We start from the raw sequence: 22,654 nt of genomic DNA, 5'->3' as shown, positions 1-22,654 counted from the left end.
TACTATTCTCGGAGTATATATCAAAAAACATTTTGGGAACGCACTGTGCTCAGGTTTGTCATCTGCTGTTTGAAGAGAAAGAAAAATTGTTTTTAGTGATTTGTCATGTTAGTGAAATTTGGAGTAGGCCGGTTGTGTAAGCTTGCCTTTTTTAGCTATCTCTTATCTTACAGTGCAAGCCTAGCCTAGTTATCGATTTCATGCTAACTGCACATGAACCATGTAAGAGTGACTGCCAGAGATTAAGTCAACATGAATTATCATTTCCTTAAAATTGTATTGAGCGCTTTTAATCATTTTCAATTTTTTTGCATTTTCATGTAGCACATTATCGTTGTGCATGTGATACCTGGTGGTAATGCCCGCCAAGCTGATTTGCAAAGAGCAGATGACAGAATTTGCGCATTAGCAAGTAGCAGCTTGTTACATTGTTTCTATTCTGGTCATCATGGCTATAATGACTAGAAAAGAAACAAGTTGGGACTCAACATATTACTTCTCGATTTGTCATAAGACATCCTTAAAAAGCAAGTAGCTTGTATGTCAAATTTTAGCATTCCCATTAGGTACATTACAAAACTGTAGAATGCTGCTTTCCTGATAGGGCTCACACCCTCTATCTGGTAAACTTGCAACCATTTCATGGTGAGGCACATAGCTCAAGAGGACCTGTTGTCACTACGGTGACCGTTGACATTCTTATGGCTTGACGTGGTCAGCTTGCAGACCAATAATCTCTCGTTTGTCCGTCATACTGAAAAGAGAAATGGTGAAGCCATGACAAACATGCAAGCAAAAAATGGTGAAACAAAAGTTAGTCCTATGAATGAACAAATCACGGTTCGAGGTTAAGTGTTAAGAAACATACCTTGTCAGGATTCTGGCCCTTGATGTTACTTCCAGTGGTGACACATTCACTATTGACTTGTACATCCAGAAACAATAGAGTCCAAAAGGGGTGAGCAAATATGAGCAGCGTCTCGGAGGCCAGAGTCGAAAGAAAAAAAGATCTTCAATTACTATGATGGAAGTGTGGGTGAGTTTGTGATTCATATCTGACTAAGAACAGTGGATAAAAGCTCCATGGCAGAAAAGCACATACACACAACACTGTTTTGCATGTGCATTTCGTTCAATGGTGTCCTTTTGTTTGCTGTGCTTAGTCAAGCTTCGATTAGATGACAATTGTTTCTGCCAGATGCCAAATGCAATTATTTGAACTGTACCACCGGAAGCACATTTGCCACTTATGTGCAGTGAATTTATCACGGTGTATAATTTATGCAGGAACAGCCAAAACTATTTATTATTTATAATAAATAGTTTTACATGTAATAAGCATGTACTCAATGTTAGGAATTTTAGCAATGTGGCAAAATAACAAGAGCCCCGTTTGAATTGCCTTTGAAGAGTAATAACCATATAATTATTTGCAATTTTTAAGAAATGACTACAGGAAACTTTTATCCACGTGGCATGCAAAGAAATTAAAAGTTGAAATTCGAAGCACTGCTTTTTTACTCACCGGTGCACACGCCCAGAGGCTGCAAGGTTAATCCGCTTTCATGGGTAGCCTCCAAGCAGACTGTGCTCGGTTCCAGCGATGAATTTTTGCACTAGCAAGCAGACTGTTTTCAACCAACACATCATTACGCGGATAGATGCAGCAGATCACTAAAGATGGAAGCCTTGCAGCCATTATGCCAGTGAAAAGCCACAGCTGATAGCATTCCCAGTCTTTTAAATACGTTCACTTGGTGGCAGCTATAGAATGTTGGACGCATAAACTGGTGGAGATATTACTGGTATCTAATTAAAACGAACCTGTGTGATGCTGCTGAAAGAAAACGACCACCCCGTTCAGAAATATTACCGCTGTACAATTTGAATCGATAAATGGCCCAGACTGCAATCGATACCAATCAATGGGCTGCTGCGCATCGCACGTCAGTGAGGTCTCAAAATGCTTATTCTAGTAATAAAGCGCAGACTTTAATAACAGAAGTCTAATAAAAACAATGGCCTACTTATTTTGTAAAAAGTGACACGGTAACTATGTTTGTCGCTTATTATATTTAGATTTATAAATAAAATATTTAGCCGTGTTGAGCACCCCTAGCAGAAAAAATATGAATTACCCTATTTACTCGTATAATTCTCACACTCGCATAATGCTGGCATCCCCCACATTGCCCATCAAAATTAAGATTTTTTCCTCGAGTAATCATCACCCCCCAAAACACTGCAGCAGCTTGTTCGAAGCCAATGATGATGATAGCGTACGACAGCCGAGCGCCATATCTTACGCATCATGCACACTATCAACGCATGCAGCCCTAGTCCAATCCAAGCCAAGCCACAAGTGGCGAGGTTTCCGCCATTTTGTGAAATTTTGGTAGCATGCACGGTTGCACGTGAGTAGCTGACATCAGCAATGCTTTCGTTCGCATCGCTATGGGTCGATACAGAAGCTACACGGCTGATTTCAAGTTGAAAGTGATTGAGTATGCTCTGGAAAACGGCAACAAGGCCACCAGGGCCGCCAGGGTCGCACTTCAGGGTCGACGAGTTTTCTCACAGTAAATTTTCCCCGCATATTTATCACACCCCCGAATTTTGCATAGATTTTCTGCAAAAGTCCAAGGATAATGCGATTAAATATACGGTAAAGCCTCTGACCAAATTACAGTAGCTTCACTTACACGCTTCATGCTGGAACGCGCCCCGGTTGATTTTTCGCCCTCTATGGCAATCGCCGAACTTGAGAGTATGCGGGGCCTGGTTCTACTGTATACCCCCAAAATCAGATTACACTATACACCTCTTTTACAGCGTAAGCTGTTATGGGCTCATTCTAATAGCCGTTTCGGTTCACGTTGTTGAAGGCACACATTCTTTATTGATCAAGAAATGAGCGTTCATTTCCTGCTGGTCTACACACATAGTAACTCTTGGCGTCGTGCTATTGAGCTTAGGCAGTCTAATGTCTCAAACTGATTTTTCAATCTGCTTGTAATATTGCATAAATGCCTTTTTAAATGCGAAGCATTTCTTGCCTGCGGCTCTGTCCGTCGCTCCCGCATCCCACGCCCCCATAGTGCATGCGCGTCCCCTCCCCCTCTCTCTCCTCTCATACGCTCCCCCCCTTTCTCTCCTCTAGGAATACTCTACAGAGCGGCGCCCGCGTGCCACACCCCCACAGCGCATGCGTGTCCCCTGCCCCTCTCTCTCCTCTGCTACGGTCCCCCCTTTCTCTCCTCTAGGAATCCGGAGCGGCGCGCTCGACAGGTGGTGTGACAGCTGCATACTCCGCTGGGGGCGCCACGGTAGTTCCGTGGTATGAAAATGACGGAGCGCGCGCGCCTCATTCTCTCTCCTGTGCAGCGCCGCGATGAGCGTTCGGGCCGCTGCCGTGAGACCATCTCCCGCTCAAGCTGCATACTCCACTGGGGGCGCCACGGTAGTTCCGCGGTATGAAAATGACGGAGCACGCACGCCTCATTCTCTCTCCTGTGCAGTGCCGCGATGAGCGCTCAGGCCGCTGCCGCGAAACCATCTCCCCGCTGCTTCGCATCCACACATGGTTCCCTTTAGCGGGAGATGGAGTAATTTTTTTTTTTTTTCGATCTTGAACAGAATGCTTTGCATACATTTCGTGCCTTTGCTTTTGTACAATGACTGCAGTCAAAGCCATGTCTGAACATATTTACGGTTATCAAGCTGTCTATATTGTCTGAGTGATGTGTGAATCATAACGAGATGAGAAAGGGGGCTGATACAATGTCAGGCATTTGTGCCTTTTCATTAGAGCACACAGAAACATGAACCAGGGAAGCAATTGACAGGACAAGTGCTTGCCCCATCAATGTCTTCGTTAGTCTAAGTTTACATCAATATGAACTCATTGTACCTTTATGATCCTTTCTAACAGCTTCCTAGTCAAGGCAACTGTCAGTATTATTGTTGACTGAATAGACAATTTAAATAAACAATCAATCGGAAAGATATTCTGTTTGTTGCTCTCTTCCCATAATTGTTTCTACGAGCTTCCTCCCTCCTGTAGCTGAGTTGATTAAATACAAAGGCTCTATCAAGAGATTTACCTTTCAGTTCTGAGCTACATCAAACAGTCACATTCTCTTACGTGAACCACACTGTGCAGTCCAAGTGAGAAGAATAAGGCGATCTGAGGAGTTCCACTTTTTACTAGTCACAACCATAGTAACAGACAATGAAGCCAGAGAAATAATAGGGGAAATTAATTATGTTTGATTAAAACATAGAAATAATAAGGTAGAGAAAAAGGAACGTTGAAAAATAATAAGGTAAAGAAAAAGAAACCCACATCCTCCACATTATGCATGTGGTGCTTTATCCATTAAGCGACTGCGGTGGCCATCCTTCGCCCACTTTCTTGGGTGTTTGTGCACAAATTAGCCCTGGGAGCATTAGCCATCACCACTCACGGCCAAGCCAGATACTCAAAAGCAGCAGGTTTGCCCTGTTGGAAAGTATATACAATGTACCTATACAGTTGTATTCATATGGACACTCTGGCATCAGACCAAAATTGTCCATAGAGTGAGCTGTGCATAATGGTAAATTCATATGAAGAGAAAGAAAATTAAGTACTAACATTGTTCCAACATTAGCCGGTTCCTGCTCTCTTGCCAATCTCAGCCGAGTTGAAATCTCACAAAATGGATACTTTGTATCCATCTGACCACTTCTATGTATTAAATATTGCAGAGCAGTACGAAGTGCCCCATGAGCCATGATAGTGGGGACCAAAGGCTTCACACTGAATAATTTCTCGAGAATGGCGCTTCCATAGCTTGGTGAACCATACTTGCCAGCTGTATCTACCAGTGTTTTGTTCTTTCGCGCATTTTCGGTCATTCGTGCTCAGGAAACATTGCCTTGCATCCAGCAGATTGCTAAAGATGAAAACCATCAAAGAAGCTAAACACAATTGGCACTAATCACAGGTGGCAGCATTGTTTATGGATGTGTAAATACTGAAGCCTGTGCTATTCAACACAAGTGCATTAATAAAGGCACAAACTATGCAGCAAAGAAGCTTAGGGTATGCAGATATATGAGGGAGCAACATAATTTAAGCCTTTTTTTTATCTTCATTTGGATAACGCCTATTCTGGATCACTCTGGATAATCCTCATGATCAACACAACCACAGTGCATCCTGATGAGCAATCAACTCACCACAGGCTGAGTGCAAGCAATCTGGTTCACAGCTGGCTTTGGTGATTGTGACTGCTGCTGCTGCTGCTGCGGCTGCTGCTGCTGTTGTTGCTGCTGTTGCTGCTGCAGGAGCGTCTGCTGTGAGCTCCCTGTTGCTGGGGATGAGGATGAGGCCTTTGAACTGCAGTGAGAATCTTGGTGTGATGTTTCAACAGGGCTGGATCCTGACTGTGGTGCTAGTGGCTTGGTGTCGTCGCATGTGCTGTCTCTGTCAAACTTTTCACTCTGGTCCTTTTCTGCAAGCAGTTACATCATGTGAGATTAAAACAGTTGTATATTTGCAAACATGCCAAAAGTGGCACTATGACAAATGAATTAAAGTGTTTCATAATGTCATTAATCATACTGAAAAAGAGACATAAAACTTGCAACTTCTCATTATGTTGCATCTTTGTGCAACATCGATGAATAGCAAAAACATTAGGTGCAGAAAAAAAAAGAAGCGACAGTGAACAGGTCAAAAAGACAAAGACAAAGGCGCCTGTGTTGTACTCTTCACCTTGTCCCCTCTTGACCTTGTCCCCGTCTCTTCTATTTTTTATGTGCTGCAAGCTTTTGCTATTCCTGGCACTATTACACACCAGAATGTTGGGGACTATGGTGTAAGGAGTTAGGCCCCATGACAACATAGGAAAAAAAAGCAAGAGTTCTTAATACAATGGACATGCAGCTTTGAATCAAGCGAAGCAGCTTGCACATACGACCAACTGTAGTGTACATCACAGTTCCAGTTTTCCTGTCCGGGCCACACAAAAAACAAATTTCCCTTATCTCGGCCGTGTTGCTTTAGCTGCTACTGCCTGCAGTAGCAAAACACATTCAGCAGACAGGCTCACTAATGCCTAAGTAAAATATGCGTTAAAGGGCCCCTCACCAGGTCTGGCCATTTTGAGCTGACAACACAGTGCATACAATGCATGCTAACAATCGTGTCTGCTAAGTATTACATCGCTACACGCCATGGAAAGAGCTGAAATGTCATACCAAACACCATTTGCCCTTCTTCTCGCGGGTGCCGCGCTCCCAGTCGAAGAGTTGACGTATATATGCAAGTGCGCCTACGTACATGTATGTGCTGTGACGTCACTCTCAATGGCCCGTGACCTCGAGAATTATTCAAGGTAAAAGCAGTTATTTGTTTGATCTGTTGCTTCAATAGACGAATTAAAGTTTAGAGAAATAATAAAACCTACAAACTGAATGTCTGTGTGTCTTTGCTTTACTTTGTACCGTAGCAAGAGAGATGTACATATTCCCACACCGTGCAGTCGCGCAATCTGAGAGCGAAACTGTGTCATCTTCTACCATGTTTCAGCGCGCAATCACGCTCTGTGATCCACTTGCGTCTGCCTCAGTGTTCGTGTAGCACTGACTTATACCGCTAGTCAGGTGATCTTGTGCACAGCGCACAAAATCATGCAGCTGCGTGAAACAAGACAAATGCAATAGCTTGCGCACGCGACCGTCAGAAAAAGTGCGCTGCGCAGTAAAAAAGCACGAGAGAAAGAAAGAAAAGAAGGTGGGGCCCGTGACGTTTGCGTCACGCAATCCTCCAGCTCCGGTATAGGAGAATGTAGGGAAGGAATTTCGCTTACGGAGGCTAGAGGGGGCAAGTGGAGAGAGTGTCTATTTTGGCGGTGACGCTCGCCTCCTGAAATCATGGGTTCGCAGCCCTTCAAATACTTCTATCTCTGCTATTAATGAACTAACTTTAAAAATTATTGCTGCAGAACACTCCTTAGAGGGCACATAACAACTTCCAGCGTATAACCAAAATTTGCTATGCGGCCTGGTGAACGGCCCTTTAAAGGAACCCTAACCAGGCCAACTGAAAGATGTCACACAACTGCTTTACTTCTTTTTCTCTGTTCTTAGTCATTGTCAAAAAACACAGTGCCTTCATTATGCACTACTTAGTAGGCAACACTCTGAAATTCTGGTACTCACAAGAAGTCCACTCTTGCACTCAACAAACCACACATTACTCACCCTGATATTTGCCTATACCACGAGAAGGTGCCCAGAAGTGCCCCAGCATTAGTTCAAAGGGCACCACAATAGCTTTTAACTTGCAAAATGTGCAGCAAAAAACATAAGGTAACACATCTGACTGCACAGGCCATCAGCAGAGTCTATAAGAAAATACTATAATTTTACTTATCAATTATTTAATTTTAAATCCTGAACAATATATATATATATATATATATATATATATATATATAATGGTTTCTTCAATTAGCGTAACTCAGAATGAGTAAAGGAAACAAGACACATAGGAAACGACACTAAAAAGAGATGGGGGGGCACTAACGTAAATGAAAAAGTAGTAGTACTTTCTTTTACTCTTTCCCTCAACTACTGCTCTGTTATGGTGCTCAAGTGACAAGTGTTGTGCAGACCTCTGGAAATAGAGTTGTCACTGCTGCTGTGCCGAGTGGCTGACGGAAGACTGTCACTGGCGACCAAGTTGGAGGTGGCATTGGCCAGGCTCAGTTTATGGCACACCTCAAAGGCTTGCCCAATGGTGCGCACCACCCGCATGGCCTGGCTCTGCGGCAAAACACAGGCATTACTAGTCTGACACACACACATGATGAATACCTGAGCAGCACCACAACAATAACATGGCTACATCTCCTACAGAATGAATGCTATTCACACAGTGGAATATAGAGGCTTCATTCCAAGTTTTTTGCCAGCATGCCCTGACAATGGCTAGTGGAAGCACTGATGTCACTTCAACATTTCCTACTTTGCATCTGCCCATACTCAGGCTTTGATAAAAGAACCTCAAGAAAAGAGGAGGGGTTTCTGACAGAAAACCTTCCCTGCAAGCTGCTTGCATAGAATCATAGAATGTCAGCCCCATTTATTTATTTATTTAATTATTTATCTATTTATTTATTTATTTCAATACCTTCAAGGCCCAGGGGGCGTTACAGAAGGGAGTGGTATAAAAAAAAAGGTCATAATGCAGCAAATATAAAAGAAATGGCAATAATAAAAAGAGTTATCACGCTGAATTCAGATGCAATACGTGTTTCCAGAAAAAGCCTGAATTAGAGCAACAAGCTACATGTTGTATTATCAGGCATAACAGAATTCACCCTTCCCAAAAGTTTATAAGGAAATTGCAGAGCTAACGCGCCCGTAAATCCTTATATCACCATCATTTACATAATTCTATTTCACATTTAGTGCACACATGCTATTTGAGTATTTTTGTACAAAAATCATGCTATGCATCCTCACCAAAGCAGTTCACAATAATTCAATTATTTTGTACTTTCCATAACACAAAAAGTCCAACTTTCATTAACTCGAATGTTTTCACCATATGCAGAGGTCACATAATAAAAACGCCACATCATTTAATTCCATTTTCTTCTGTTCATTTATTTCAAAAAATTACCATTTGCAACAACAAACGCCTAAATATAAAAGGTGAGAAAGTGATGGATAAATAAAACAAAGGTGACTTAGAGGCATTTTGGCACAAAAAGTACCACAATAATTACTCTCAAATACAAGGCCAGCTTAAGACTACTTACTGGCAGAACAAGCCTGAATCAAGTTATTCAACACTTTGTGACAGAGTATAATTTCATTATGCTTTAAAAAACTAAGCACATATTCAGCAAGTGCAAATAGTCATTTACTAAATGGTAATTCAGTCCTCTCAATCACATTTGCATTTGCATGTATGCAAATTTGATTATTGAAAACACAAGGCTCCGCGTGGTGTCTGCTTTTTAATCCTTCCATTAACTCAATTCAGTTAATCTCCTGTGCCATGTTTAAGCTAAGCCTGGCAGTACTAGAAATAAGTACGGTATTCAAGCAAGTTCAGATTCACCAGTCTGCAAAACACAATTTCTGCCTCATGCAAGGAAATTTCATTACCAACATGTTGCTTTAGAAAGGACTAAAGTAGCATGTACATCGTGATCTCTTCCACTTTTAAGGAAATATCTTGTTGATGAAAAGCTCATCACATATGTGCCTCATGTTCTCTGCTGAAGGGCAGTTGCAGAAGAAGGGATTAAAAACAGCACACTTCAAAATAGAAACAGCATAAGTGGTTGTTTGCTCTCATTATCAACCCAGCCCTTGGTGCTGCAAGTTACAGAATTGGTTACACATCTAATATGTACTGTTAGCATAGAATTAGGTGCTACTTAGAGGCATTAAGAAGCAAAACTGATTTGTAAACTGACATGGAACTTCCACATGGAACTGCTGATGCACAGCCACTCAAAGAAAGGCTGAGGTAGTACTGGAAATGAAACAATCGCAGTGACAAGAGTGACTTGGTAAACAAATCTGGCAATGTCAGAAAGGCTCTCACTGAGCCTTTCTGTCATGTCAGGATCACAAGAAACTACTGACAGCTGCTGACAAGTTCAAGGCATAGACTCACATTGATGCTTCAAGCATAGTTGAAATGACCTGCTCCTCCCGATTTCTGCCATCATTTCAGCTTTTTTTTTTTCTCTCTCTGCTTTTATACAGTGGCAGCTAGCCCACCTACATGCCGACATTACATGCATAACAATACCTCATAAGGTAACAATCAAAGTTGGCTCAGCCACAGGTTCAATGTACACATCATACCTTCCACTCCTGTCAATGCTCAAATTCACTCAATGCACCAATGCTCAAGCAGGCAAATTCAGTTCAAGATTTACAACATTACACAACCCTATGGGAGTTGTAAAGTTAACCATATCATTATGCTTAGGAACACACACACACACAAGAAGCCCCACAAAGCTAAATAACATTAAGCTGTCCAAGTATAATCACCCTTTTTGGGGCGATTATAGACAGCAGCCACTAGGCCACAAAGTATTTTTTTTTTTTTTTGCTAACTTGAGTATACTTCATTTCGTAGTTGATCAAATTTAGTCCATATAATAAAAGGCTTAGAAATTACTAAATTCACAGCATGGCATCCCTCACCTGGAGTTCTAGGTCCTCTAAGCTAATGCTCCTCTGAAGGCCTGAAGTTCTTGCAAAATCTTTTTGCGAATCACACCTTTTTGCACCAGCACTAAAAAGAGTCTTGCTGTCGCGTATCACATTCCGTGTTGCCTTGGTTGAAATACAGCCAGAGTTTGTCTCACACCCATTGTCAACTTCTGGTTCACGAAAGCTGATTCTCTTGACTACCTTGTTTGTCAGTACAGCTGATTCTTTCTCTTGACTTGCCTTTCCCTTCTCTGTGCGGGAGCCAGACCTTCCAAACTTTTGCGAAAATGCTCTACGCATCCTTGAAGTGTGTGGCCGCTGCCATCACTTTTGGCAGCCTTCCATATCAACATGTAGCCAGTTTGTTTTTGACACCACAGGGTCTCTTATGGCTTAAGTAAGTCAGTAAACAGGTTAAATAGACTGATAAAATTCATGAGAGATACTGCACATGGAACAGCAAGCAGATGGCAACTGCAGCAATAAATGAAGCATTTACCTGCACTTAATTTGCACTTGTCAGTGAATGCTACAAGAGCACCAAGAAAGAAAAAAATAAAAGTGCATATACAAATGCAATGCAGTAACAATAGTGCAGAAATGCTAAAGGCCAAACTTGCACTACTCCACACAATAAGTGAAGGTTTCATGCAAGCACCAGGCTTGTAGACTCTATCGAGCATCACAATAGGACCGTTCTCCTTTTCTTCTAGCAAAGGACTGCATCGCTTCACAAGCTGGTACTTCACCACACAAGTCGGAGAAGAGACAAGCAAGTACTCGGTGTCCCCACTCAGTTCGTGCTACACCAAATGAGCACTGCACGTAGGAACAAGCTCCCTTGGTGTGTTCCAACAAACCAAGCGTCAAAGAGTGACATCAATCTTCTTTCAGCCAACAGCACACAAGATCATTTCCTCAAGCTGAACACCAATACAGCAGTCAATTTTTTTAGATATGCAAAAGAATGAATGGCACTGCATAAACAATGAATCTCCAAGACTCCCTCGCAAAAGCGTTCACAGGGCAGAAAATGCCTTTTTCTCGCTGGCTAGACGAAGAACCGGAGGCAGATTGCCCGGCTTTACGTCAGACGCATCGTGAGCAGGCCGGTCCCTCTCCCCAGCCATTCTAAATTGGGCCCTCTCCCTCGCAGGCACTGGAATAGCGCGCCACCGACCCTCCAGGGGGAGGCCAGCAGCTCAGCTCCGCCTCCCTTCCCTAGCTGTGGCGATGCGCGCGACACGCACAGTGCATGAGGGCGTGCACTTTGTTCCTGGCATGCTGTAAAAACAATCTCTAACTTGCGCGTCCATGAGCAGCTGGCTTCTTTGTCGCCCAGTCATTTGTCTTTGCTTTTGTTGTTTTAGCCATTTCTTTGTTTCTCAGAATTAGCGCCACAAAGGAGGCCCGTATAGTTAGAACTGTCAGAAAGTGTGCCGGACCACACTGCCTGCAGCTGAAGAATGGCAAGTAGCCTGTACAGTACCCAGTTACAGCCTCATAAAAATATAAACCAGCTTCAAATGCCTACAACAGACATAACCATTTTCTGCAATAATTCTATCAAGTGCATAACAGCTTAATTACACCCTTTTGTGATTAGCAGCACTTTCAAGAGACAGCCACTAATGCATTAAAAATAGCTAGTGCTTGTATCCTCAATCAAAAACAAATCTCAGCTTATATCCAAACGAATTCACACAGAGTATTACATGATGCTGCCTTTTTCCATAAAGGAAGCAATGTCACATAGTTGCTCACTTGTTTTACAGAATATGTGGAGCAACCTTTTAATTGCATTGTCACACAAGAATGGATAAAGGAACTTTGTTAACTGCCAGTAATATGAATGCTATTAGTGGCAGTGCAAACGTGACCAACCGCAATTTTCCACTAAACATGCCATTTATAAACACCATAAAGACAAACTGTACTTGCTTTCTTTGCAATTTATTGGTGTAATTTACTTTCTTTGTAAGTTGTGGGTGCATTTTCTTTCCAGTACACTATGTAACCACAAATCATATTGAAGTGCAAAACATAACTTAATGAAACTATCCTGTTGCTTATAAGAAATATCTAGGAGTGCAACTTTTGGACAGATTTTTCTACACAACAACACATGGAACAAGCTTTCAAGTGCCGTAATGAAAGCAGATAGCTGCGTCCCCCCCCCCCCCCTCCTTTTCTTTCTTTTCTTTTAATACTGCAACTGTGAAATCACTACTTCAAAAATATTCACTATTATAGAACAAACTAATCTATTGGCATAAAAAAAAAAGTTTAAGGGAGAACGAAAGGTTTCAATGTCAATACTGGCCCTATCATGAACCACCAAAATCATTATAGAAACAAGTATGTTCACATTTCCTACTTTACAAACAGAAAATACTCACCATCAAGCGAGAACACAGCCACTTAGTGCAAGAAAATGGCTGGACAAAAAAAGAAAAAAAAGGAAAGAAAGAAACCACCACTAAAGTATTTTCTTTTCTGTCCTTAAGAGGAAGCTTTAGCTCGAGAGCTCGTATCTAAATACACGAGAACGGAAAAATAGTTTTTTTTTTCTTCTTTTTTTTTATCTACTGCCCAGGATATGATGCGGATTGTTGCATCTAAAAGCGAAATTTAAAATCAAGTTACACTAGCAAGCAGATTTTTATTTAGGCTGTCAGTTTTTTTTACAAGCATTGTTGAAAATCGCAATAATGAAAAAAGTCAAGTACACAGTTTTCAACGCTTTAACTAATGATATCACAATTCTGTAACTACACCTATTAAAATATCAAAAGCAGACAAAATTGATTAATTATACACTGCTATGAACTTTATCCCCCCATTTTGTGAGTAGGAGTTAAACCCTCAGAAACACTAACAATTTCACATAATCTGTAAACTGAGGAGCTATAGATTTGTACACTTCTTGCTTCAATTTCTTTACCTTACCGATTCTTTGAAATTTTTGTAAAATTATGAAGTCCCTAATCAAAATTCTGCTACCCTCAGTTACTAGAATTTAACTTTATCTATAGAATACAATAAAACAAATTTCATTCAATCAGTCCAGCGGTTGCTGCATGAGAGAATTTCTGCATTTTACATGTATTTGAATAGGAAAATCGGAGTAGATCCCAAAATAAAGCTTCCTTTTAATACTGCCTACTACTATTCATTGCCTACCCCATGCAAATTCACAGCAATGGTGACAAAAACTCTATTGACAAGTAAACTGCCCAGACCTTTGAAGTAGGTGAACAGTTTCTGTTCCAGAAGCAAACCAATTACAAAACACTTAACTTAATGTTGCGTGTAAAAGAAACGGTTTCCAATCATTCCCCAAGCTGCCATCCCCACCCCCACCTACACAACCCCCAACCCTGCCTTCTTTTCAAAAAGCATGGCTGCTTTGTTTACAAAGAGAACATTCTGCGAGTTTAACATTTCTTATACATTCCGTTGAAGGAATCCAATTACAAAATGCTGTGGGGATGCGCGACTCTCACGCGTCCCCTGATGTTTTCCCCGCATAGCTTGCGTCTCCTGTAATCCGGCTTCTCCGCGTGGCTAAGCGCCGGCGGCGGTCGTAGTGGTTGCGGCGCAATGCGAGAGATGGCGAGTGTCGCGATGCTAACGCCACCGAACGGCGGGGTGACTTAGGAGAAAAAGGTCGAAGGTGCCTGGCGCTTCCTCTTTGGCTTGGGATCGGCGACCAACATGCACGAACGCTTCGCACGTGTACCGGCCCGCTTCGCGGGACCGTCTCGCGAGGCTAAGGGCAGGACACCGGTATGGACGAACACGGATTGTTTGAACACGCCACCGTCCGCGTGACCGTACACGTGAACGACTAGGCAATGGTGTCACAGCATGGAGCGAACATATTCGCTCGCTATCGGGTCGCGGTGAGTCGGACTTCCTTGATTTGTGGCGCACCCATGTGAATGTTCTATTGGTAGTAATTCGGCTAGTATGTATTAGTGTACAAATGGTGCAATAAATGCCCTTTTGATTGTTTGCAAGATGTGGGTTCTCACACGTGCTCTTGGGACAAAGGAACGACAAAACAGTAGTGCAAACAATCAAAAGGGCCTGCAACAACCAACAGTGCCTGCACCACCCAAGAGCATCTGGTTGTGAACTTCAGCACCGATGTTACCCTCAATATGGCATTTTAGTTCCAAATATCTAAACCTGTATTGCGGCTATGTATGGCAGTGTCACTGAGAGAAAGACTATCAAACAGCCACACATTGATAAAAACTTGCTGAAGCCTGATGTTGTGGAAGCACTGCCCAACATTAAATGGCACTATCTGATCCGAGTGTATACACATTATCGAAGCTGAATTCAGTCAATATTGAGACTGAAGATAGTTTTATTTAACAGTCTAATGAAAAAGCAGAAAACGAAACACTGCAAAATATTTGGAACGAATATACCAAATATTGTCTGCAATATCAATGTTATTCCTGATGCTGTCATTATGTCTTGAAATACCTTGCGCACCTGGTACAATGTTTCCAGCTTGTTTTCCATGAACAATGTTGTTGCATATAGAGAATTGTTCTTACTGCTCAATGTCTCAAGAATTTCACTTGCATCATTGAAACTGTTGTGTATTGCTATTAGACACTTACTGCCTATTCATTTTCCACAGAGAATCATGGCCTTGCCATTTGGCTGGGAGAAATACATTAACAGACCGTGCTACCATCATTCATGTTCCCAGCTCGTTGTGACATGGCTTGTGAGTGAATCCCTTAGCAGATGCTGACCTTCTACCTACACAAATAAGCAAACTGAAACTCTTTAGCCACCGTCATTCACGCTTATGTTAGGGTGTACTCTTTTTGTTTTTTAAATTGCAACAACAATTTCTGCTCCTTCTGTGCTGAAATTTGAGTTTAGGTGCCTAAACCCCACTTGTCTACTGCCTAAACACCCAGTCTCTAATTATCATTAAACAGGGCGTGAGCTTTTCAAAAGCATGTAAACAGATACAGCAAACACATGACAGCCACCTGCACATGCATCAGACACCATGACACCATGTAAATCACTTCAATAGTTCTCACTTCTATCTCGCACCCACTATGCCTACACAATGACAATGGGATAACGAAGCCTAAGGTAGCAACCATACGCAAAGCACGACCAGTATTTGTTACATGCTGCAGCCCGAAAACCACAGTATTTCTTTGTCAAACAAAACAGTAACAATATACAACTAACTTCACAAGCCAGGCACAATGTTCACCAAAAGATAAAGGAAAGCATGCAAGTTAATGTTCAGAAAAATATCAAAAACTTATCTCGAACTTAGGACATTAAAAATGTGACTAGTGTCACCACAGCACATTCAGTACAAGCAGATAATTTTTCTTGCACAATTTAGCTTTTTGCCATCTGCTACGATGGCTCATTCCTCCATGGTGTAGCATTTGACAGGACAGAAAAGTGCTGTGCGCTGCTGGGAACTGTAATGTGCATTATGGCTGTATGCTTAAACCAGGGCCGGTATTTTGTAGCGATGCCTTTCCGGTAATAATGCCTTTTCGCGCTTATCGCGCTTTGTCAGTGGTCCGAGCGACGGTCCGCTCGCGTTATCAACGGGATCAGCCGGCCGTGAGCGGTGGATGATAAGAATAGAGTAGAATAAGTCATAAGGCATCGCTACAAAATCGCAGCCCTGTCATAGCAATATACAAACAACAAAGCAGTGCAATAGCAGAAATTAAATATAGATGACAAAAGGAAAAGAATCCTCACAGCTTCAAAGTGACACTTACGATACAAATGGTTTAAACCATGCCTCAAACAGTTGAAGAGCTGAGGCATGCCTTAAGCACTAATGTATGAGCAGGTGTTCCGACTTTTCTGCAATTATGACGGAAGTTTGCAAAATGTTCACACCCAGTATTTTGTTACACTTCTGCTATGCACTTCTGTATGGCACTGTTGGTTGCATGTTTCAGTAATGCAGTGTTACAAGAGCAAGAAAACTAGCACTATTTGTTTGTTTCTTCTAGCCTGTTTCATCTATTTGCACAGAAAAAAAAAAAGAAAGAACCCAAGGCAATTTCATTGGTACATTAAATTACTGCATTTGAGCTCAATTAATTTGATTATGCATTATATTCATTCATTACAACCATATGTCTGCTGCAGTCAATGTTATTTTATAAATGCCAATTCTCCATTATCTCTATGGACAAGAGAAAATTTCATTAATAAAAGGCCTAAAAGGAGAGACACAATGCTGAAATCTATATTGTCAGTCATATGGTACGGCATGTCTTCTGCAGTAGCTACATTGATGCAACAGACTAGGTGACTATGACTTGTCTTTCATGATACTGCCATGGCGCTTAGCTTAAGTTTATGATAATGAATGCTCAAAAAGATTGTGTTGTAGTAGACACTATGATATCACAATTACCTACACCACAAATGGCAATGGTATTTCATATTCAACACTTCCACATTCAACTTAGCTTGCAATATGAATTATCATATCCCATAAGCTGCTATCTGCATCTGTTAAGGAAATCCCACCAAGTGAACAAAACAAGAAATGCTGAGAGAAGTCAATACATACCTTCTTTTTGGACTTGAACACATTGCACTTAAACCCATTGCTACCACCATCTCGTGCAATGTAGCTGAAGATTTTCAGGTCTTGAGAATCATGAGAAACGTAGAAGATTCTGGAAAGTGTAGGAATACTAGTGAGAATACAACAAGCACAACAGGTCAGATGTAAATTGTTTCAAGAAAGTAATTTACACAAAGTGATAATGGCCCACGGCTGAAAGCTTGTACAGAAAAAAAAAAAAATACATGTGCAAAAAAAAAAGAAAGTCACCTCATGTCAGAAGACACAAGGAGTGCAAACATACGAATTCAGGCTGTCTTAGTAAAAAACATAAATTACATGCCATAAAAGCCCATACATCATGATTAAAAACATGAATTGGGAGCTAGCATGTGCTGTCAAAGATAAGCGTTATCAAACGTTTTAAATTGTCCTTATCAAAATCATGCTAAATACCACACAATTTAAAAAGTGCAGTGGTAGTTGGGAATAGCACCAGAATACTGTCTGGCACTATTCTCAATTGGCACTGTTTCTTGTTCACTCTGCATCTCATCATTACTTTCTAAGTCAAAAACACAACAGCAAAATGGCATCAAAATATAGCTGTTATTAACACAAGTCATCAAGGAACAGGCTTCTTTTTCTCAGGTACAACAAAGAGTAGCTAATCATTTAGAAGATATTATCAATTACATATTTCCGTTCTTTCACAAAGCTGAATATGCAAGCTGCAAATCCTGTTTTTTCCTTCTCTCTCTTTAGCCGCTATCAATTACTGAGACTGAGTAAAGCATTCAGGCAATAAAAAGAATCAAGGAAAACAGGGTGGCACAAGGACATGAGCAAAGGATTGTGAAATATTAACTATGTTAAGTAAGACGAAACAAAAAACAGGCAGTGCACTGGGACATTTTGTTTCATTTTCCTTGGTGCTGTTAGGATGTTTCAAAATGCGAGTAACCAAGTCACCCAGCTTTCAGCAATAATGAGCAAAATAAATAAGATGAGATCAAGCAATGAGCAATTGTCAGCGCTTAGAGAATTTTAGAGGGAGGAGTGAGTAATTTCTATTAAACCAATGCCAGTGCCTAGATACAGGATTTGAGAGAGAGGAGTGAGTAATTTCCATTAAACCAATGAACTTAATACTCAGGTTCTTGCCACTGCAGTTGAGCAGTTCAAAAATCTCTGCCACAGAAGTATATAAGTTTGAATATCAAAAGGATATTCAGTTGCATAACTAAAAATTAGAAAGTATCAAGAACATTCCATATGTTGCAGGGCACAATCAACCTCACAGCTATAATCAACATGCATGGAAATGTACAATGGTCTTAAAACTATCATGCACTAAACGTTTACAGCATATTGTACAGAACTAGCCTAAACCATTATTTTGTGCCACGAATGAAACGTGAGTAAACTATTTTATTGTACTTCAGCTCTGATCATCTAGAAACTATGATACGAGACATTGTTTTGCATTATTTTAAAATTTATTAAATAATAAGAGAGGGAGAGGGCTCACCTATAGATTGGATGATTCATTACGAGGTACCTGTTGTCGTCCCATGCCCACTGGTTTTTCTAAAACCATAGCAGGTTTCACATGAGAATCATTATAGTTAAAATACATTATGCAATGTACAATGAAGTACCATGGACACAAAATGGCATGCCAACTAGCCTATACATGTGGTCTAAAAATTTTGCTGATGTATGAAACAAAAGAAAGAGTAGATGAATAATACTAATGGTGCAGTTCTTGTATTGGGATATAACGCATTTCACATGTATGATGAAACACTATTGCAATGAGAAATTTAAAGGGAAAAAAAAGTCTACTGCAATTTTTTGCAACATTGCACCCTCAGTTACATACACACATTACAAATAAAATAAATAAGGAAGTAAAACAATGAATGGTATAAAATCTAAACAATGCTTCGAAAGCAAAAACTTCCCAACTCTATTAACACAGAAGCAGAAAAGACACTCACATGTTTCTTGCGCAAGATGATTTTCACTCCATCAACCGAAATGGTAATTGTCACCTTCTTTTTCTTGACTGATTCTGCTTTGAATTCATACTGCAATAGATGATGAGGCGCATCTATGCCCAATTATTCCAGTATGTCTCAAAACAGAAAATGGGTTGTTACGTACACTACACAATCAGTCATATGTGCAAAAAATGTCACACAGAAAACAAAATGAATTCGCCCTCTTGTCAGGTACAAAGCAAATTAAATGACAATATTAACACGAAGGCTCAGAGCATTCATTAGAAGACAGCTGACAAGAGCAATTAACAAGGTGTGGATTTGACCGAGTTGGTAACTGCCAAGATGAGCCACACAATCTTCTGGATGAATACTGAATACCTGGACAATTAGGAACTAAACAAAAACAAGCAACCCGGCGAAATACCCAAACGAACGAGTGCAGATCTCACCCGAATTCTGCGCATCGCTGCGACGATTTCGACTCGGCTGCTGGGTCGAGGAACATCCATAGTGCCAATGTACTGGCGAAGAAAAATACAAAGACACGCCACAATTTAAACGGGAAAAGTTCTGAGTGGTATTTATTCTGCACTGCTCTTTTACATGCAGCAACCCAAAACCCAATACTTAACGTGACACGCCCCACACGTTACAACCGCGCTGAGAGAAAACTGGCGATCCCTGAACTATCACACTTGGTACCCGGAATACGCTGGCTAGACGCTCGCACGACGACCTTTGCACATTATTCTCAGCGACAATAAACTGCTCCTCTCCTTAAGCAAGGTGACTGAGCAATCAGACAGTAAGAACAAGTGCTTACCTTGGCGTTAAACGATATTCCATGTTGAAAAGCTTCTTCACTGTGCAGGGGAATTCTGCTGTCGTACGCATCGTCGCTTACTAAATTATACTGCTTCTTGGATGGCATGATGCAGCTGTGCACACCATACTTGTCGCTATGACGCCTCGGCCACTGGTACCCGAATACTTGGAAGGCGCCGGACGATGCACATCACAAGACTGAGCGTTGGAATCTTTTTGGTACAACACGCACACCAGGCAAGTGAAAGTTACAAGAGATGCGCCGGAGCACTTTCACATCCAGCGATCCCGCCGAAGAGACGCGCCCCCTTTCCTCAGATGCTCTTGTCGTAGGATGCTCTGGTCGTATCTCCAAATCTTCCGCGATCCGAGTTTCGTCGCCGTTCCCTTTTTTGCGCGCCTCCGATGCTCACGTTGTAGTACAAGCGTGCAGGTGAAACGTTTCTATCGGTGCCGTTGATCTAAGTGCCGGGCTATCCAGCATCCACAGCACAGTGGCGCATGGTCACGGCAAAGCGTTGCAAAACGTGCCCGGTTCATAATACATGCGATCTGTAGGAAGGCATGTTACGTTTGTTTTTCTTTACTTCGACAGACCTTACATGACCGTAAACCCGCTACAACTTTGGCCTATAGAAAATCAACTTCTGCACTTGCTTTTTTGTTTGTGTGTATTTTTGTCAAATGATGATGATACTAAATTTCTAATCAATTTTAACGGTAAATTTTGTTTCATTCAGAAGTACGCTTACCACTTTTATGACATTAACACAGAATACTAAAATAGTTGCTAACGAAAGATGCAACTGCAGAAATTAGCAGTTAGCGCGCTTGCGCTCAGCCTCTCAGCGTAGCGATGGCCGGAAGAGAAACAAAAACCAAATATTGTACCAAATTTGATTTGATTGTACCAAATTTGAATTTGAGGATTTAAGTATGATGTAATAAAGCAGTCCTCCTCAAAATAATATTAAAAAAACGAATAGCATCAACATGGCAGTAACAATGTTTATTGTAATTAGATTGCACAGATTTGCCACTGAAGGAGTGCAAGTACAGCCTGTGCAATTACTTATGCCACAAAATATCTGCTGCCTATATTTTCGAGCAGTATTCAGAGACCACAGCTTTTAATTTCCTTTTACCTTAGCAACATAAGCTGATTCGCAGTACCTATAATTTGCGACTTCTACGTCATAGCACACCCAACCGCATGCCCCAACAGAACGATTTAGCGTAATCTGTGGTGTAATTTTCTACGGTTGGATGTTACAAAATGTAGAGGAATATAGTGCATATGGGTAGCGGGTCTGTGGAGTGCGTGTGCCACATTTATTACGTGTACCTGTACATACATGACAGTTTCAGCGGTTATAGCAACCACTTGAATTCTTTTACGAGTGCTTTTACGATATGATCAGCTGCCGCTCGTGTGCTGTCAACGGTTTCTGGTGATGTTGAATAGCATGCGACCACCCTTCTGGGATTATCCTCAAGAAATTTGCCGTTGTGCGTTAATCGCTGAAGAACTTGTCATGGGTGACTACTACGATGTCCTGGAAGTGTCTCGCGATGCCCCTGTAGAGGAGATCAAAAAGTGTTATCGAAAGAAAGTGTTGCAACTTCATCCTGACAAAAGGAACCGTGGGGACTCCGAGGAATTTGTGCGGTTGAACATAGCTTGGAAGACATTGTGCGACGAACAAAAGCGCAGAGAGTATGACGCGACTGTGCGGCACCGCAATGCCACACTGAGGCCACCGATCAGCGAAGAGGTTCGCTTGTCCGATATGACATTACATGCAGACGGCAGTTTAACTTGGAACTGCCGCTGTGGTGGCCTGTACCAGTTACTAGACGCACCAAGGCAAGAGACTCTCGTTTCTTGCGATGCGTGTTCTTTTCACATTTTAGTTATCGTGTGAAGATCGAGCGTCCAGTAGGAAGCAGCGAGACGTCTCGTGCCTTCGCGCCATCTTTATTGTGCATACGGAAGTGGTTGAACCGCGACTGCATGAATTAAGCCAGAATTGTTGCTCTCTGCTGTGATACACTACTGCAGCAACAGTAGCGTGCCGGAATTATGGGGTTGCTTTCATCTTGACTTGTGTTTCGCATTGTACTGTTCTCATCATGCAGAAACGAACTGTTGATGTAGTCCGATGGTTGGAGACTCCATCCGCACTATTAAGATATGACCGTGTGTATTTACAATATTCTGTCTACAATATTAAAGGGAACACTCAAATGGCCGCTTCTCACTTTGGTGGCGCCCTAGCTGCAAGTGGCTGCGGCTGCAATGTCAGTGCACTGGACAGGCGTGTTGAAAGGAGTCGGAGCTACCAACCACAAGTTATCTAGGCGATCGTACTCTTGCAAGATAGAAAATCTAGACATGCTGTGCACTCAAGTGTTGCCTTTAACAGTGGACCGCTTTGTACATGAATACATGTAAAAAAAAACTAGGGGTGTGTATTCCGAAAATTTTGAATATGAATCGCCATTCGATTCGAGAATTCACTATTCGAAATTGTTTAACATTTGTTTCGTTCAACTACTGTAAGGGACAACAGTTCTGCATTCTGCAGGGAGAAAGAACGATTCTCATCTAGAACTGCTGCTGCTGCACAGACGAACCAGTTCTTGAGCGTACGCCTCGAGGAGACTACTTTTGCACAAGTTTCCAGTCATTAAATAAGCTTGCCTTGCCATAAGCAGCCTACGTATTTGTCTTGGTTTAGGCAAAGCAGTTTATGGTTTCACCAACGTTACCGTGTTGGATTCCTATCAAACAATGCGATTCATATCAAACTGAGCTCCTTCAAGCACGACACTCCGCTATGTGCATCTGGTGACATGCCATTCCTTTGTTTCATTACTGTCGTTGTCATAGGGCACCAGATAGGATTTTTTTTTCTGATTTACAGGCTCCTCGGTTGACATACGATATCCAGTTAATGGCATTAGATATACCAAATAATGTAAA

At 41.6% G+C, this 22,654-nt stretch overlaps 1 protein-coding gene across 2 annotated transcripts in view; it reads right to left on the bottom strand.

Moving 5' to 3' along the window:
* Positions 1 to 20,306, bottom strand: part of LOC119436719 (carboxyl-terminal PDZ ligand of neuronal nitric oxide synthase protein) — a 53,069-nt gene extending 32,763 nt beyond the window's left edge. The window contains exons 1-7 of one of the 2 annotated variants that reach the window (XM_049659855.1): positions 19,667 to 20,306; positions 19,293 to 19,364; positions 18,838 to 18,927; positions 18,366 to 18,424; positions 16,838 to 16,946; positions 7,665 to 7,815; positions 5,224 to 5,498 (exon numbers count right to left, since the gene is read on the bottom strand). In XM_049659855.1, coding sequence (XP_049515812.1) covers positions 5,224 to 5,498; positions 7,665 to 7,815; positions 16,838 to 16,946; positions 18,366 to 18,424; positions 18,838 to 18,927; positions 19,293 to 19,364; positions 19,667 to 19,774 — 864 coding nt within the window. In that variant the 5' untranslated portion in view covers positions 19,775 to 20,306. The remainder of the gene's footprint in view (positions 1 to 5,223; positions 5,499 to 7,664; positions 7,816 to 16,837; positions 16,947 to 18,365; positions 18,425 to 18,837; positions 18,928 to 19,292; positions 19,365 to 19,666) is intronic. The other variant, XM_049659861.1, reaches the window with a different exon arrangement.
* Positions 20,307 to 22,654: the final 2,348 nt, after the last annotated feature.

This window comes from Dermacentor silvarum, chromosome 1 (genome assembly GCF_013339745.2).
Source record: "Dermacentor silvarum isolate Dsil-2018 chromosome 1, BIME_Dsil_1.4, whole genome shotgun sequence".
NCBI classification, from domain to species: Eukaryota; Metazoa; Arthropoda; class Arachnida; order Ixodida; family Ixodidae; genus Dermacentor; species Dermacentor silvarum.
Note: the sequence above shows the minus strand (reverse complement) of the source record. Positions and strands in the feature narration are given on the sequence as shown.